This window comes from Hyperolius riggenbachi, chromosome 5 (genome assembly GCF_040937935.1).
Source record: "Hyperolius riggenbachi isolate aHypRig1 chromosome 5, aHypRig1.pri, whole genome shotgun sequence".
In the NCBI taxonomy this organism is placed as follows: Eukaryota; Metazoa; Chordata; class Amphibia; order Anura; family Hyperoliidae; genus Hyperolius; species Hyperolius riggenbachi.
In genome coordinates, this window is record NC_090650.1 from 225,018,127 (window position 1) to 225,035,750 (window position 17,624).

General features: G+C 42.7%; 1 protein-coding gene across 2 annotated transcripts in view; it reads right to left on the reverse strand.

The window, feature by feature from the left end:
• GABBR2 (gamma-aminobutyric acid type B receptor subunit 2) overlaps positions 1-17,624 on the reverse strand; it is an 842,117-nt gene that overhangs the window by 7,544 nt on the left and 816,949 nt on the right. For both annotated transcript variants that reach the window (XM_068236712.1, XM_068236713.1), the window contains exons 16-17: positions 17,099-17,281; positions 11,928-12,057 (exon numbers count right to left, since the gene is read on the reverse strand). In XM_068236712.1, coding sequence (XP_068092813.1) covers positions 11,928-12,057; positions 17,099-17,281 — 313 coding nt within the window. The remainder of the gene's footprint in view (positions 1-11,927; positions 12,058-17,098; positions 17,282-17,624) is intronic.

The window sequence follows — 17,624 nt, forward strand, 5'->3', positions numbered from 1 at the left end:
GGAGAGTAAGGCTGGGTGCACACTTAGCAGTGCGGGAAACATTGTGTTTTTATGCATATGCGTTTGTGCATTTGTATTGCGTTTTCTATGCATTTGCGTTCTTATCTCCGCGCAAACGTCTTTTTGTGTTTTGCGTGCGTTTTAACGCGTTTGCAGTTTGCATATACAAAAGGCATATTTTCTATTGCGTTTCATGCAAATCACTAGGAAGTGGAAATACATCAGAGCAGGGGCGTAACTAGAAATCACTGGGCCCTCCTGCGAATATTTGGATGGGCCCCCCCCCATAGGTGCCAAATAATCGTAATGGGGCAGTGTTTCACTGTAAATGAATTGTAAAGTGGGCAGCATTTTACCAGACAATCGTAATGTGGGCCAGAAAATCGTAATGTGGGCAGAGTTCACCAGAAAATCGGAATGTGGGCCTTTAGAAAATCATAATGTGGGCAGAGTTCACCAGAAAATCGTAATGTGGGCAGAGTTCACCAGAAAATCGTAATGTGGGCACCAGTCACCAGAAAATCGTAACGTGAGCAGCAGTCACCAGACAATTGTAACGTGGACAGCATTCACCAGACAATCGTAATGTGGGCAGAGTTCACCAGAAAATTGTAATGTGGGCAGCGTTCACCAGAAAATTGTAACATGGACAGCATTCACCAGACAATTGTAACGTGGGCAGTGTTCACCAGAAAATCGTAATGTGGGCAGCAGACACCTGAAAATCGCAATGTGGGCAGCAGACACCAGAAAATCGCAATGTGGGCAGCAGACACCTGAAAATCGTAATGTGGGCAGCAGACACCTGAAAATCGCAATGTGGGCAGCAGACACCTGAAAATCGCAATGTGGGCAGCAGTGACCAGAAAATCGTAATGTGGGCAGCAGACACCTGAAAATCGTAATGTGGGCAGCAGACACCTGAAAATCGTAATGTGGGCAGCAGACACCAGAATATCGCAATGTGGGCAGCAGTGACCAGAATATCGCAATGTGGGCAGCAGTGACCAGAAAATCGTAATGTGGGCAGCAGTTACCAGAAAATCGCAATGTGGGCAGCAGACACCTGAAAATCGCAATGTGGGCAGCAGACACCAGAAAATCGTAATGTGGGCAGCAGACACCAGAAAATCGTAATGTGGGCAGCAGACACCAGAAAATCGCAATGTGGGCAGCAGACACCTGAAAATCGTAATGTGGGCAGCAGACACCTGAAAATCGTAATGTGGGCAGCAGTTACCAGAAAATCACAATGTGGGCAGCAGACACCTGAAAATCGTAATGTGGGCAGCAGACACCTGAAAATCGTAATGTGGGCAGCAGTCACCAGAAAATCACAATGTGGGCAGCAGACACCTGAAAATCGTAATGTGGGCAGCAGACACTAGAAAAAAAAATGCACCTGTGAAAAAAAACCAATTCACTTACCTGACAGAAGTCTTCTCCTCTCCCGGCATCTGGCTCGCATCTCCCCGAGTTCTCCTGCAGCACATCTCCCGCGCTGACAGGCAGAGTGCAGGGTTACGGCAAGATGGCTGCCGAAGCCCTGTACTAGAGACACAAATAGTCTCCAGTGTAGGGCTTCTTCGGCGGCCATCTTGCCGTAGCCCTGCTCTGCCTGCCGGAGACTATGCAGGCTGCTGGAGCGGGGCAGCGGGGAATGAACTGGCGCAGCGTCTATTAGACGCTGCGGCCAGTTGAGCACCTTGCTGGGGGGTCCAGAGCAGCGCTCCCTCCGCGCACAGTAAGCGGGTCCTAGAGCAGCCCCGGGCCCCCCTGCGGCTGAGGGGGTCGCATCCCCGGTAGGTACGCCGGTGCATCAGAGCACATTTGTTTTTTTTTGTTTTGTTTTTTTAAAAAAAAAAGCATATAAAAACGCATGAAAAATGCATACAAAATGCATTGCATTGCATCACCATTGACGTGCATTTTTGACGCGTTTCTGAAAAATATGCAACCAAACCAGCGTTTTTAAAAATGCATATTATAAAACGCATACAAAACGGATATGCGTTTTTTATATGTGTTTTTGATGCGGCCCATTGACTACCATTGCAGGCAAAAACGCTGCATTTTCCGTAACGCTAGCGTTTCTGCTAAGTGTGTTCCCAGCCTAAGCTAGAAAATAGGGGTTGGAGAGTACTGACACAGACAGTATATTCCAGTCTTAATCACAAATCTTTTTGCACTGCAACTTCCTTAGTCAAATTTACTTACTAGGCATTGTACATACTGTATAAATAGCAAAGTTAACATGATCTTTACATCACAGGCTTTGTTAATTTGATAGCCTAATCCTACTGAGATTTAAAGTTTTAATCACATTTTTTATTTTAAAAAAAGGAAAGAAAAAGAATATTGCAAAGGACGGTGCTCTAATGACATAGTCACAGTAATTTGGTTGAAACAATGCATTGGTTCAACCAGAGAAATTGGTACAACATTGTTCTGCACTTTCTTTATCCATAGGAAGGCAAAAAGCCCTTAGGCCTGGCACCCACTGGTGGTGCTTTGCATTGGATCGCAAAGTGTTGGCAATTTACGAAATTGAAGCGTTCATGAAGCGTTCACAATTTGGCACAGACCTTACAATGCTTGGGGCAGTTTTGTTTTCTAATATACTATTATTAAAAATTACCATTTTAATTTAGTTTGTAGATAATTTTGGTTTCCTGAACTTACAGCTGTACTTCTTTGCAGTCATGGTAGCTGTCCCCTGCTTGGAACACTGACTGCCCAGAAATGTCTTTGTGCTACATAAGGGGTTAGCTACACAAAGAAGACACTGAGTAAGTTGAGATTGTTTACTGTTATTCTCATCTATAAAATTTGAACTAAAGGTATTTTTCCCCTGTAGCAAAATGGATAATCCCTTCATATTAAAGTTATTGGCAGCACTGGGACCCTCTAAACAATCTTCAAAATTAATGTTGACGATTGCTTGCGGCAGCGCTGAAGATTCCTTGCAGTCGCACACTCCTCCATGTACGAGAGCGGGCACACTTGGCAGGTGTAGAGTACGACCCGTGACTGCGCAATAGTGCTGAGCCTTTTTTTCTCCGTGCATGAGTGTCTCTGTGCTACTGTGCAAGTGCAAACATATGATTCTATCAGATTTGATTCAGACACCACTGATGGCAAAAAAGATCAGCAGTACAACCCGGCATCAAATAAAATAGACATGGCTGCCTCAACAGTCCTCTTACTACAGGATCATGTTAACACACTAGTGTTTTAGATATTGAAACCTTGGGCAGAATGATAACACATTACTGTGCCACTTAGTGCTGTAACTGCTCAGACTTCTAAATTATTACTAAAAGGGGAATATATCCCATTGTTTAGGTGAACCTGGGAGTTTGTCTTATGGATTGATAACACAAACTGCCCAGCACATTTTCATCATCAATACTGCTCTGTGTATTACTGAGCAAAAATCTTTTATTTAAAAGTATAATAAAAACTAGAAGATGAAGAAGTGTGTGCTGGCCAGAGCAACGTTTCAGATCTCATCAGCTGTCATTCTGACATTGCAGGTCAGGAAATAAAAGCTGACACCTGGCTGCTTTATGTAACATCTTCATTCTGGTAGTTTCATGCAAGTAGGTTTGATGTGGTCTTTGATCACTTTGAACTAGCAACTGTCAGTCAGATTTCATCATGACTGAAAAAATCAGACCCCTATTCCTAATTAATGAAATTGTGTGGAATAATGTTACATAGTACTGTAATTGAAATAGTTTGCCTTCATAATGAAAATAATTTACACTACTGTACATATGCAAGTTCTCCACTAGATGGAGAAGAGGACAAGATGAATTATTTGTTTGGAAATTGAAAGAAAAACCATTTTTAGACTAATTTTGCTTATTTATCAGTAATCTGATAAATGAAGCCTCCCCCACTCAATTCCTCCAACCTTTATGTGCGGAGTACGATACTACTGCAACAAAATGGATTGAAAACCTTGTAAAAAAACAAAACATACTGTATAAATGCTTAAAGGATACCGCAGAGACAAAGGACTCTGGTTAATCCAGCATATGTTATGGGCAGGGAGGTATAAGTAAATACCACGCCTTCCGTTCATCTTTATCACTCACCGTTCTCCGACACCAGACCCCTTCAGCTTATTGACCCAGGCAACTCGGTCCAGAAATACTGCACCGTATGTGCAGTATGTTCTTTCTGCTTCTCTGTGCCTTACGCTCAGTGGGGTAACAGACAAGTGCGCTCAATCGCCCTTCTCTTGCATCCCGTTGTGTGCGCTCCTCTGTACATTCTGTGGAGATGCGCTGACCGAGATGCAGGAGTGGGAGGACTGAGTGCGCATGTCCGTTACCTCTCTGAGCATAGGCACAGGGGAGCAGAAAGAACATACTGTGCATAAGTGGCGCAGTATATCCGGTTCTGGGTCGGCGAGCTGATCGGAGTCTGGTGTAGGAGAACAGGTAGTGACGGTGAGGAATAGAAGGCATGGTAAGTATCTACTTATACCTCCCTGCCTATAACATTGGCTGTACTAACCAGAGTCCTTTCACTCTGGTATCCTTTAAATAAATTACATGATTATGTATAGAAATAATCAGAATATACAATGGGTCCGATTCAATTTCAGTTTTCTCACAGGTGATATTTTCACATTGTATCAAGAAAGAAAGAAAGAAAATACTCAGAATAATTTTGGCAGTACTTTTCACTACCTACTTTTTGGTACCTTTTTAAATTGCAGAGTGCTGAATAGTTATTTTAAACAGAAGATGAAAAATAATCTCCTAGGAGAAACTTAGGAGAAATAGTAAATTGGAGTGGGCCCAGAGTGTCTAAAAGAAAATAAATAAAATGTTTATTAAATGAAAATGGCTGTTTCTTTCCGGATGACCCTCCGAATAAACGTTAGTAACAGAACAGTCTCTCAAATGCCCTACATTTTTAAGACTGCATTTTAAACAGCAGCCATAACAGTCTGAGGTAAAATATACTTCATTCAGCTGCAAAACAAACAGTAGTAGTAGTGACTTTTTCAGCATTACAATGTTACCAGTTTCTTCAACCTTCTATTTACTTTTTATGACATCGGGCTGTATTTGACAAGCTGTTTGACTGCCTCATTTGTATAATTTTTTTAACACTTACAACACAAGGATCTAGAAAAGGACTTTCTATGTAGGACTAGTACTATATGTCCTCTGCTTATCTCATGTCACATATTACTTCAAATATGCTTTTATTTGATATCATATAGAAGCAATGAGCACACACACAGTTAAAATCAAGCTCTTTTTGCCTGAAGAGGACTTGGAGTTGGCCTTCAATAGAAGCTTCCTAATAAACAATTTCAGATATAAGCCAATTTAATCTTTCTGAACATTTTGGCCAATCTTTTTTGTGAAAATAAATGTGATGACCTGTTCACTGTCGCTCAATTGGAACAGCACTACCATGCAGAGCAAGGCAGGTGCGGTGTTTTAATGTACAAAAGCATGGCCAATTGTGTTAGTGGAAATGATATATTTTTCATTGTCAGCAAAAAAAATTTAAAACACTGAACATAAAAGCTTGAACACGTCTTATTAACTCCTTTATCCATCACGAGGTTTGAGTGGCTAGGAAAGCAAGCCCGGGCCTCTTACCAGCAACCAATAGCAGTGCCCATATGCAATTAGCTTTTTCACCACAGTTTTCTCCTAGGAGATAATATTCATGTTCTCTTTAAAATAACTTTTCAGCATTTTACAATTGACAATGTACCCAAAAGTAGGTGATAAAGTACTATCAAAATTATTTTGAGTATTTTCTTGCTTGCTGGTTGTTTAAAAGGTATTTTATGACAAAGTGTAAAAATATCACCTAGGAGAAAACTCAGGAGAAAAAATGAATTGCATATGGGCCCAGTGCTTTTAACAATGGGGTTTACCTTACAAAGGGTCCTCCCTTGTGCAAGAAGCAGAAAAATACCTCCACTGAAGCACCCTTGTATCAATGTTTAGGGCCAAGTACTCTTTAGAGGTAGGGTTATTGGCATGAAAGGCTTATGGTCACTCCATGATGATTTAGGTAAATGGGTAAGACTCCTTTTTGACTCCATATCTACTATAAGGCTACTTTCCCACCAAGACATTGCATTTTAGGGACGTTGTGGTCACATAACGTGCCCCTAACGCAACGCATGGTGGTGTTGAAGTTGGACATCAGATTGAGCTGCGTTATGCAGCTCTCAAAGCAGCCGCTCCAGGTTAGTGATAGGAAGTCTGGATCTTTTTAAGGATTCGGATCATTTGAATCGGATCATTGAAAAGATCCGGATCTTTGAACCAAATCATTTGAATCATTTTACTAGGGAAGCAGACTGGGTGAAATGACTAGCAGGACAGGACTTTCCCTGCGCTGTACACAACCACTGTGAACCGAATCTTTCATTGTGATGATCCGGTTGATTCGACTCACAAAAAAGATCCGGATCAAATGAACGATTCGATCATGATCCGGACAACACTACAGTCCCACCACAGGTCACCACAGTGCAGTGAATATTAATTAGCCATGTGGCTGGCTGCAGAGGAGGAGGGGAGAACTCCTCCTTCAACACTACTGAGCATGTGCAAACAGTCTAACGTGGCTTTAGCCCAGTATAACGTACAGCATGCAGCACTTTGTTTAAACGTGCTGCGTTACTGTGTAACGCAATGTGTGCACTGTGAACAGCACATTGATTTTACAGTGGGCTGCATTACTGGCTGCTGTAACGTGGGACTTTAACGTCCCACTGTGAAACCAGCCTTAACCACTTGAGGACCACAGTCTTTCTACCCCTTAAGGACCAGAGCCTTTTTCTCCATTCAGAGCACTGCAGCTTTCACGGTTTATTGCTCAGTCATACAACCTACCACCTAAATGAATTTTACCTCCTTTTCTTGTCACTAATACAGATTTCTTTTGGTGCTATTTGATTGCTGCTGCGAGTTTTAGTTTTTATTATGTTCATCAAAAAAGACATGAATTTTGTCAAAAAAATGACTTTTTTAACTTTCTGTGCTGACATTTTTCAAATAAAGTAAAATTTCCTATACATTTGAGCGTGAAAGTTATTCTGCTACATGTCTTTGATAAAAAAAAAACAAAAAAACATTCAGTGTATATTTATTGGATTGGGTAAAAGTTATAGCGTTTACAAACTATGGTGCCAAAAATGAATTTTCCCATTTTGAAGCATCTCTGACTTTTCTGACCACCTGTCATGTTTCATGAGGTGCTAAAATTCCAGGATAGTAGAAATACCCCCCAAATGACCCCATTTTGGAAAAAAGTATTCACTGAGAGGCATGGTGAGTTCATAGAAGATTTTATTTTTTGTCACAAGTTAGCGGAAAATGACACTTTGTGACAAAAAAAAAAAATAAGGTTTCCATTTCTTCTAACTTGCTACAAAACAAAATGAAATCTGCCACGGACTCACTATGCTCCTCTCTGAATACCTTGAAGTGTCTACTTTCCAAAATGGGGTCATTTGTGGGGTGTGTTTACTGTCCTGGCATTTTGTGGGGTGCTAAATTGTAAGCACCCCTGTAAAGCCTAAAGGTGCTCATTGGACTTTGGGCCCCTTAGCACAGTTAGGCTGCAAAAAAGTGCCACACATGTGGTATTGCCATACTCAGGAGAAGTAGTATAATGTGTTTTGGGGTGTATTTTTAGGGCCCCTAAAATGCCAGGGCAGTATAGGAACCCCACAAATGACCCCATTCTAGAAAGAAGTCACCCAAAGGTATTCCGTTAGGAGTATGGTGAGTTCATAGAAGATTTTATTTTTTGTCACAAGTTAGTGAAAAATGACACTTTGTGAAAAAACAATAAAAATCAATTTCCGCTAACTTTTGACAAAAAATAAAATCTTCTATGAACTCGTCATACACCTAACAGAACAACCTTGGGGTGTCTTTTTTCTAAAAAGGGGTCACTTGTGGGGTTCCTATACTGCCCTGGCATTTTACGGGCCCAAAACCGCGAGTAGTCTGGAAATCAAATGTCTCAAAATGACTGTTCAGGGGTATAAGCATCTGCAAATTTTGATGACAGGTGGTCTATGAGGGGGCGAATTTTGTGGAACCTGTCATAAGCAGGGGGGCCTTTTAGATGACAGGTTGTATTGGGCCTGATCTGATGGATAGGAGTGCTAGGGGGGTGACAGGAGGTGATTGATGGGTGTCTCAGGGGGTGGTTAGAGGGGAAAATAGATGCAATCAATGCACTGGGGAGGTGATCGGAAGGGGGTCTGAGGGGGATCTGAGGGTTTGGCCGAGTGATCAGGAGCCCACACGGGGCAAATTAGCGCCTGATCTGATGGGTAGGTGTGCTAGGGGGTGACAGGTGGTGACAGGAGGTGATTGATGGGTGTCTCAAGGTGTGATTAGTAGGGGGAATAGATGCAAGCAATGCACTGGCGAGGTGATCAGGGCTGCGGTCTGAGGGTGTGGGCGGGTGATTGGGTGCCCTAGGGGCACATAGGGGTCTAATCTGATGGGAAGCAGTGACAGGTGGTGGCAGGGGGTGGTTGATGGGTAATTAGTGGGTGTTTAGAGGAGAGAACAGATGCAATGCACTTGGGATTTGATCTGACGGTGGGTCTGCAGGCGATCTAATGGTGTGGGTGGGTGATCAGATTGCCCGCAAGGGGCAGGTTAGGGGCTTATTGATGGGTGGCAATGACAGGGGTGATTGATGGGTGGCAGTGACAGGGGGTGATTGATGGGTGATTGATAGGTGATTGACAGGTGATCAGTGGGTTATTACAGGGAAGAACAGATGTAATTAATGCACTGGCGAATTGATAAAGGGGGGGGGTCTGAGGGCAATCTGAGCGTGTGGGCGGGTGATTGGGTGCCCGCAAGGGGCAGATTAGGGTCTGATCTGATAGGTAACTGTGACAAGTGGTGATAGGGGGTGATTGATGGGTAATTAGTGGGTGTTTAGAGAAGAGAACAGATGTAAACAATACACTTGGGAGGTGATCTGACGGCAGGTTTGCGGGCGATCTAATGGTGTGGGTGGGTGATCAGATTGCCGGCAAGGGGCAGGTTAGGGGCTGATTGTTGGGTGGCAGTGACAGGGGGTGATTTATGGGTGATTGATGGGTGATTGACAGGTGATCAGGGGGGATAGATGCATACAGTACACAGGGGGGCGGGTCTGGGGAGAATCTGAGGGGTGGGGGGGTGATCAGGAGTCCCCAGGGGGCAGTTTAGGGAATGAAAAAAAAATAGCGTTGACAGATAGTGACAGGGAGTGATTGATGGGTTATTAGGGGGGTGATTGGGTGCAAACAGTGGTCTGGGGGGTGGGCAGGGGGGGGGGGTCTGAGGGGTGCTGTGGGCGATCAGGGGGCGGGGGGGGGGGCAGATCAGTGTGTTTGGGTGCAGACTAGGGTGGCTGCAGCCTGCCCTGGTGGTCCCTCGGACACTGGGACCACCAGGGCAGGAGGCAGCCTGTATAATACACTTTGTATACATTACAAAGTGTATTATACACTTTGTAGTGGCAATCGCGGGGTTAACAACCCGCCGGCGCTTCCGAACGGCTGTCGGGTTGTCGTCGCGGGTGGGCAGAGCCAGTTGCCGGGGGAAGCGCGCATCATCAATGACGCGATCGCTCCCCCGGCATGCCGAAAGGACGCAACGCCCTTGGGCGTATTGCGGTCCTTTCGGCGTCCACTTTGCAGCCGCCCATCGGCTGTGGGCGGTCGGCAAGTGGTTAAGGTTCAAAAGTAAAATAATGAATACATAAACCACCTTATTCTCCTTTTTAATAGCAATAATAATAAAAGAAATGTCAATCCTTGTAGGAGTTTTTTTAAGTTAAAAAAAAGTCCTAAAAAAATAACATTTAAAAAGAATCATTGTCAGTTATTAGCTAGTATTCACTGCAGCCTGGAACATAAATCCTCATACACTCATTAGATTATTTGAGATAGACTTGAGATTCGATACCTGCAGGCAATAGTAAATGAATGTGTGCACCTTGCTCAAAGAGGCACACATATAGAAGAATGCAAAAAAGTATCCCCTCTGCATTTGAAAATGCAGAAGGTATATTATGCATGTCATAAGTTGAGGGTTGTTAATTGATTTGTAAAAACTATTAATTGTATAATTTTTAAATATTCACAGCATTTATTCAAAGGAGAGCCCACCATTAACCACGCAAACCCACATACTGTACATCCTCCCGGGTCTTTGTTCACAGAAACTGGAGTACAACCTTATCTAAAAGCAGAAAAAAACAAAAAGCAGCTGTCTGGATTTCTATCACTTTTGGGAATATTCCATCATTTGCTTATTCACCCTGTATAGTTACCATATATACTCGAGTATAAGCCATCCCGAGTATAGGCCGACCCCCCAACTTTTACCTTAAAAAACACGAAAAATTGATTGTCCCGAGTATAAGCCGGGGTGGGAAATGCCATAACCACACCACTCACAACCACGACCGGCCACAACCATACACGGGAAAAGCAGCATAAAATCATCAGATAGCAATAATACCAACCTTCTCTATTTAGCACATTATTTCCTAGACCTGTGGAATATTACCACCATTTCTGAGTCTGACAGTGACTGGCTGAATGTAAGTTTAGGATATAGTGGAGCTAATCTCCTCTCCCCTTCCCCCCCCCCCTGAGTTTCTTACCCCTTCAGATCTCATTGATCACTCAAACCTAAGTGCCTCCTCCTTCCCTGCTAAAAGCATGTGGATTAATGTAACGGCTACAATCTTTGTGAGCACCGCTGATCTCTGGCTGCAGTGCATATCATCTATCTCCCCTTAGTGCCCCGAGTGCCTCCTTGTCCCCCGCCATGTGTTTTCTGGCTGATTCTGATACAATTTGTGAGCGCGGTGCCACGTGCATCTTTGTCACCCTCGAATCTCTCCCTTGAGTCTCTCCTCAAGCCAGAGCAGATCGATATGCACTCTTTCCGGTGCAGAGTCCGATCGTTATGCATAGAGGTCCCGCATAGCGTTCAATCACCGGACTATGCTGGTTGTAGGCATCACCTGTCTATGACGTCCTACAGCAGCGCTTGTAATTAAAGGCGCCACTAGAGGGCATCATATATAGGAGACTCCCACATCCAGCGTGGTCCATTGAATTAACGCTGTACAGGACCTCTCTGCATAACGATCGGACTTTTCACCGGTAAGAGCGCATGTCGCTTTGGCTTAGGGGAGAGACTCGGGGGAGAGCCCCGGTGGCTCCCGGTGTCCTTTGCTGCAGAAGCCGACCTCGCCAGGTTGGCTTCCGGGTCGGCTTCTTGTGCGCTCCACGCGCAGGTCACGTGGTCCGGCCGACATCATCAGGATTGTACTGCGCAGGCGCAGTAGTTCTGCACCTGCGCAGTATAATCCCGATGACGTCGGCCGGACCACGTGACCCGCGCAGTGGAGCGCAGAAGAAGCCTGGAGAGGTTGGCTTCTGCAGTGGGGAAGACTGGGAGCCACCGCAGCTGTGGCAAGGGTACAGAACGACTGCCAGGGGCTGGAAGAAGCCCCAGGTAAGTGGAGTTTGTTTTTTGCTTTTTAGCTTGGACTGTCACTTTAAAGTAAAAAAATAATTAAACATTTTTTTGCCCACCCATCTCCAAAGCTTTTACTAACCCCAGGTTCCTCATGCAGGCGGATATAGCTTTGATGGTTAAGCTGACTCACATTGGGATCTACAATACTAACCTATACCAGCCCAACAGACATAAAGTATGGGAGCTCTTTAATGGTGCCCATACACGGTACAATAAAAACGTTCAATTTTCCCATTTTACATGAGCCCTTGAGCCTATTCGGTGGTGGAGTGGTAACATGAGGAAAGAGGGCCCTGCTAGACAAGCTCACAATCTATTCTCTTAAAAATAAATAATACCTTCTTTAGGGTGTCTCACCTTTGCTGTCTGTAAAGTTTCGTATACTGAGAATATCATTCAGGTCCTGATAGTGGTTCTGTTTGATATACGTTGTTTTCTCAGGTGTATCTTGAAGTTGCATTGTAACTTCTTCAAGGTCTTTGTCCAGCTATAAAGTAACAATAGCAATGTTTCAATTCTGCATTTTCCTTTCATGAAAACCTACACTTCCTTCACCAAAATAAACAATGTTCTTAACTACAAAGTGCCTGCTTACTCCATATTCCTTTATTACATTTTCTATCTAGATGAATTATCTGTCATGTGACAAATTCGTATGATGCTTTCCTGTGAGATGTGTGCTTAAAGGGAACCTGAAGCAAATAAAATAATTTAAAATAAATACATGACATAGCTGCAAATGAATATTACATACTAACCTCGCTGACAGTTCCTCAGAAGCTCACCATTATTTCTTCCAGTGATCACTTCCAGTTCTGACAATATTTTGTCAGAACTGAAATATAGCAGTTGCTGTCAGTTATATATCAGCAGCTGTCAGTTACAACTGATTGTGCAAGGTAATGTCCATGTTTCCCTATGGCTCAAGTGCGCGATATTACAGTTTAACTGTGTGCTGAGCAGGAAGCTGTTATGGGGTAATGGCCATTTTTAAAATGGAGGACGGAGAATTTCATTGATAACAGTGGAGAAATGGGACGCAGGAGAGGAGAAAGAGATTAAGTAGTAGACTACACAGGATGTAAGTATGACGTGTGTATGGTTATTTTGACTTTTTATTTTCAGTTCAGGTTCTCTTTAACCCCTCAGTCATTGTTTCCAGTGAGTGATCAGCTGGTCAGGTGATACGCCTCAAAGATGCAGTATTCCGTAACAGTGTGTGCTGCCACCTTTGCTTTACATCAGGAGTGTTGAACTCAAATACAAGGGGTGCTGAATTTAAAAACTGGGACCTAATTGCAGGCCAGCCTTAATGTCTAGTGGCCACATCCCTCCCTTATAAAGTTCCCTGTTGTCTACTGGCTCCCCTCCAACCCCTATACAGTTCCCCAATGTCTAGAGGTCCGCCTCCCTCCCCTATACAGTTCCCCAATGTCTAGAGGTCCGCCTCCCTCCCCTATACAGTTCCTTAGTGCCTAGTGGCCCCCACACTCCCTTATACAGTTCCCTATCATTTAGTGCTCTCCCCCTACCTCCCCCATATGGCTTCCCTGGTGTTCCAGGGCTTCACCTCCAAATAGCTTCCCTGGTGGTCTAGAGTGGGCCAAATATAATGCAAAGTGGGAAACCACCGTGGGGGGGGGGGGGGGGGCAATTTAATGGCTCTGAGGGCCACATTTGGCCCGCAGGCCGGAGTTTGACATGTATGCTTTACATGCATGTACAACATTTTAGCAAGCAGCAGCAGAAGACGATTCTGCAACAAACTAGATAGGTCAAACAGTTGTTCAGTTTAAGACCACTAAGCATTTTTACATAATATTCATTTTCCCACTTCCTCAGGACTGGTGCTAGACTGAACAAGAAATGTATTTTTTTATACACATACATATACAGCACAGAGATTAATTTTTTGGTGCAGTATGTAGAATTAATGTTCTTTGTAAACTGGCTCGGGTCAAAGAAAACTCCACTCTAGTAAATTTGCCCCCATATAATTTGTCACCAGGATCTCTGCATGATGTTCTATTGCTTTGTAATTAGCTCATAGTTCACAGAACCGTACATTTGAAAGTCAGCTCTCTGCTTTGATGTGTCCGCCTTTCTCACAGAGCCTGCTATTGGCTGACAGGTGTAGAAGCACATCTGCCTCTTCTCATAATTCAGACTCCACATGTCGAGTACAACACTTCTAATTACTAAGAAGCCCTCTACAGTGGCGACGAGAATTCCCAAACTATGTTAAAATGTGTTTATGTGCTGTAAATTCTTTGAAAAATACATTCATCAATGGCTGACCTTCTCCCTAAGTGAGTTACAGAAAGCTGGGTGCTATGGCAGTCTACAGAATATATTAATCAAACCACAAGGGTGTTTAGACACAGATTTATGGGGCTCCCAGAATGCTATGTCATCTATTGTTAGTTTTTTCCTTGGTGAAGTCATCTTTTATTTGCTCTTTTTATGCAAATTAACTCCTTACTGGCCACAGTGTATGCCCTAATAAACTGGAATGAGGCCATGTTCTTGGTGAGAATACATTTACTTAACATAATCAGGCAAGAAGGGACAGAAGTGCCAAATATGTCTGAATTATATGGTAAAAGGCCAACGTATCTTGTGTAAGCATTGTATTGCTTTTCAACCAGCCGTAACAAACTTTCCTTTCTACCTGTAATCCATTTTAGGAGATGCATTTGTGATCCACTTGCTGGGGACAGGCATGTCGAACGTTTATATTATAAAACTACACAGGTGACCGCATTCAGAACACTTGAGCTATGAGCAGTCGCAGAGATAGGATCTCTGACTTTATTATATGAAACAAAAGGCTGCTGAAGTCACTGCTGTTCCATTTTATTGATCAGTATTTGTTTTGACTGGAGTTGTTCACAGACTATACTTTACAGTGGTAGTTTGCATGGCAGCCACTGTCCGTTATTGTTTTGACTGGAATTATTTTTTATGCAGGGCTTATTTTTTTCATTTTTGGTTTTAACTCTGGATAGTAATAACATATGTTAAGGTTTTATTGTGATCTGGGTTCCTGTTACTAAGATTTTCCTTCAGTTCCTGTGCCTGGTGACAAGCATCAATTTGCAGAGAGGGAGAAAAAATGTTCCCAGTCAAGTCACAGTGAACTATAAATCTCTCACTGATGTTCTAATTTTTCGTCACACTACTAAAATAAAGTGCTTTTATTTGTCTCAATGTCCCAGCTAGAGACATTTCCTGTTCTTAATGCCATCTGTAAGTCAGGAAGAGGGAGGAAATATTTTCAAAACTAACCTATATAGCAATTCAAATCTAATGCACTTCCACTACATTCTAGGTATGCTTTCACTGGAGTTACACATTAAAGCAAACCTAAACTGAAAATAAACTGATGAGATGAACAATTGTAACTAAATAGGATCGTTTTGATTTCTAGAATCCCACCGTTCTTTTTCCTGTTCAAATGCTAAAAAGTAGGATCAGTGTTTTGTCTTCACTAAATGATATTCTTTTAGTGTTTTGTACACACAGGAATGTCACGATGCATACACATGTTTATCTCATTATGTCATATGTCAGTTCAGTTACCCTGTAGCCTCTCTGGCGTTTAATTTCCCCAGGATTTCTGTGCAAAAAGTGATCCAATTAATTTTCATAAACTTTTTTTTTCCTGTAACTTGCTAAAATGTGTCAAGCAAGGGTCTAGTATACAGTGCAGGAGAGTATTAATGTGTATGCACGCAGGGCCGGGTCGAGGCATAGGCTGGAGAGGCTCCAGCCTTGGCGCAGTGTAGGAGGTGTTGCACAATTCATTCAGCTGTCATTCCTAATTGTGTTTGAAGCAGAAAGAAATAAGAAAAGGAAATACATGTGACTACAAGCCAAATAACTAGAGATTAAGGTGTTGGGGGCCCTGGGTTGCCTCTTAGTCTAATAGAAATCAGTGTGTGACAGCTGGGGTGGAGGGATGGAGAGGTGCACTTTGGTGTCTCAGCCTTGAGTGCTGGAGGACCTTGTTCCTGCTCTGTATGCACATCAATACTGTTCACAGCAAGTTTTGTATTGACGTGTATAACCATCAACACCGCTATGGAGGTTAAATGAGATGATTCTGATGGTATCAATACTAAAGAGCTATAGAGGACAAGATGAAATGTGTACCATATAGCCTAATAAATTAGCAGTAACAATTAAACCTAAATCTGGAAGTGACTTGCAATAAAAAAAAAAATTGCACCCATTTCATGCCACTGTATTGTGATATATTTTCACTATAATGACATTTTAAATTAAACGTGGAAAATGCTTACATAAAAAGTTCCATGCTTCATTCATTTGGATAGTATGTGTTATCATCACACAGAGGCCTACGAAATGTGCAAAACTATTTTAACCTTTACCACACTGGAGACATCTGCACTATATGAGAAGCCAGTTGGTTTGACTCCCAGGCAGTTTGTAGTCCACATGGCTGTAAGTTAGTAAGGACCTTTGTCATAGATGCAGTAAACGTATTGGGTTATCGTTACTCCCACTTGCCCTATGTCATTGTGTGCGAGGCAGCCCATTCCTCAACCACTTAACACTACAGTAACTCTCTGGACTGGTGCACAGGGTGGAGCAAATATGCCCACAGCCTACCAGCCTTACATTCTCCACACACTGTTAGTACAGGACTCATCTTGGGAATCAGAGAAGCAACAGTCCATGGAAGTGTACCAGGCAGCAATGGAAACACGACTGTAATGCTGCTTGATTGCAACATTACTGTCCTGGGGTCTATATAGTAACTATTTAAATAAGGAACATATAAACACCTTTCTGATTAGATGATACTGCCATGTGGCCAACAGTTGGAGTTCCTAGACTGTGCTGCAGTGTCTCACATTAGTGCATGCATTGGAATCAGAACTTCACGAGGCACAAATGCAGTGATCAGGTTCTGTGCAACAGCAGTGCTGCATACCATGATTACATCTGGTGTTAATGTATGATCATATCCTTCTCATCTGTACTTTAGGCTTTTTTTATATTTACATAGAGTCATTGTTTGCAGAACCATCACTGCTGAACCGGGGTCCTATTGCTATATCACTATAATAATCTACACGTCCTCTGTTGTGCTTTGATCTGGTACCATGGCAACTGTTAAACCTTGTATATATGTTGAATAAAACACACAGTCCACTCTCACTCGTGCTCCGGACTGCCCCCCTCTGCCCGGAACCGGCCGTACTATGCATGCACATAATGAACCTGATATGTATGCAGGGATGCAGGTGGGCACAGCAGCAGGCATTTTATTATACAGGATAGGATGGTGTAGCTGTGATATGAGTGTGGCTTCTGTTTATGTAACTATTGTCAGTGTTTATGTGATTTTTGGATGATATATACTTATATGTATAAGCACTCAGGATCCAAGTTAAGTTATATCTGTATTTGGGTACCGCTACTTGTGTTTATATGGCTATTTCTCAAGTTTAACTCAATACCAAACAAAATCTGTTTTCTAATTAATGTCCGGAAAATACCTCTGTGATCTTCATCCGTAAACGATGATTCTCTGATTGCAGTCCTTCTAGTCTGGAAGTGCTGGCTTGATTTACACTAGTAACTGAAGTTGACGTCTTTGAATCTTCTTTTTTTTGATTTTGCGTGAACTGAAACCTTCTGTTCTGAGTTGCTGCATCAGGATTTGTCCGTAGTGTAATTAACTATGGAAATTAGACAACAGTTTAGAACACTGCAAAGAGATGATGCTGAGGCACAATTCATTATACAAGCCCACTTTAAAAGGTGGGTTCTTTATTATGCCAGCTATTTAGGTCAGTTGTTGCATTTTCCGTGCATGGCTGGGGTTCTCAGTGGACATAAGCGACATAAAATATTTACGTAAATAAACATTTTAATTATGCATTAATAAACCTAGCAAGCTATTCTTTTGGAAAATACCAGCAGCAAATTGATTTTTCCTTTCTGTTTAGGGTAGCTGAACTCTTGAAAAGTTCAACCAGCAAATATTTTATTATACAGTTTTTTTTTTATCCAAATGAGTCT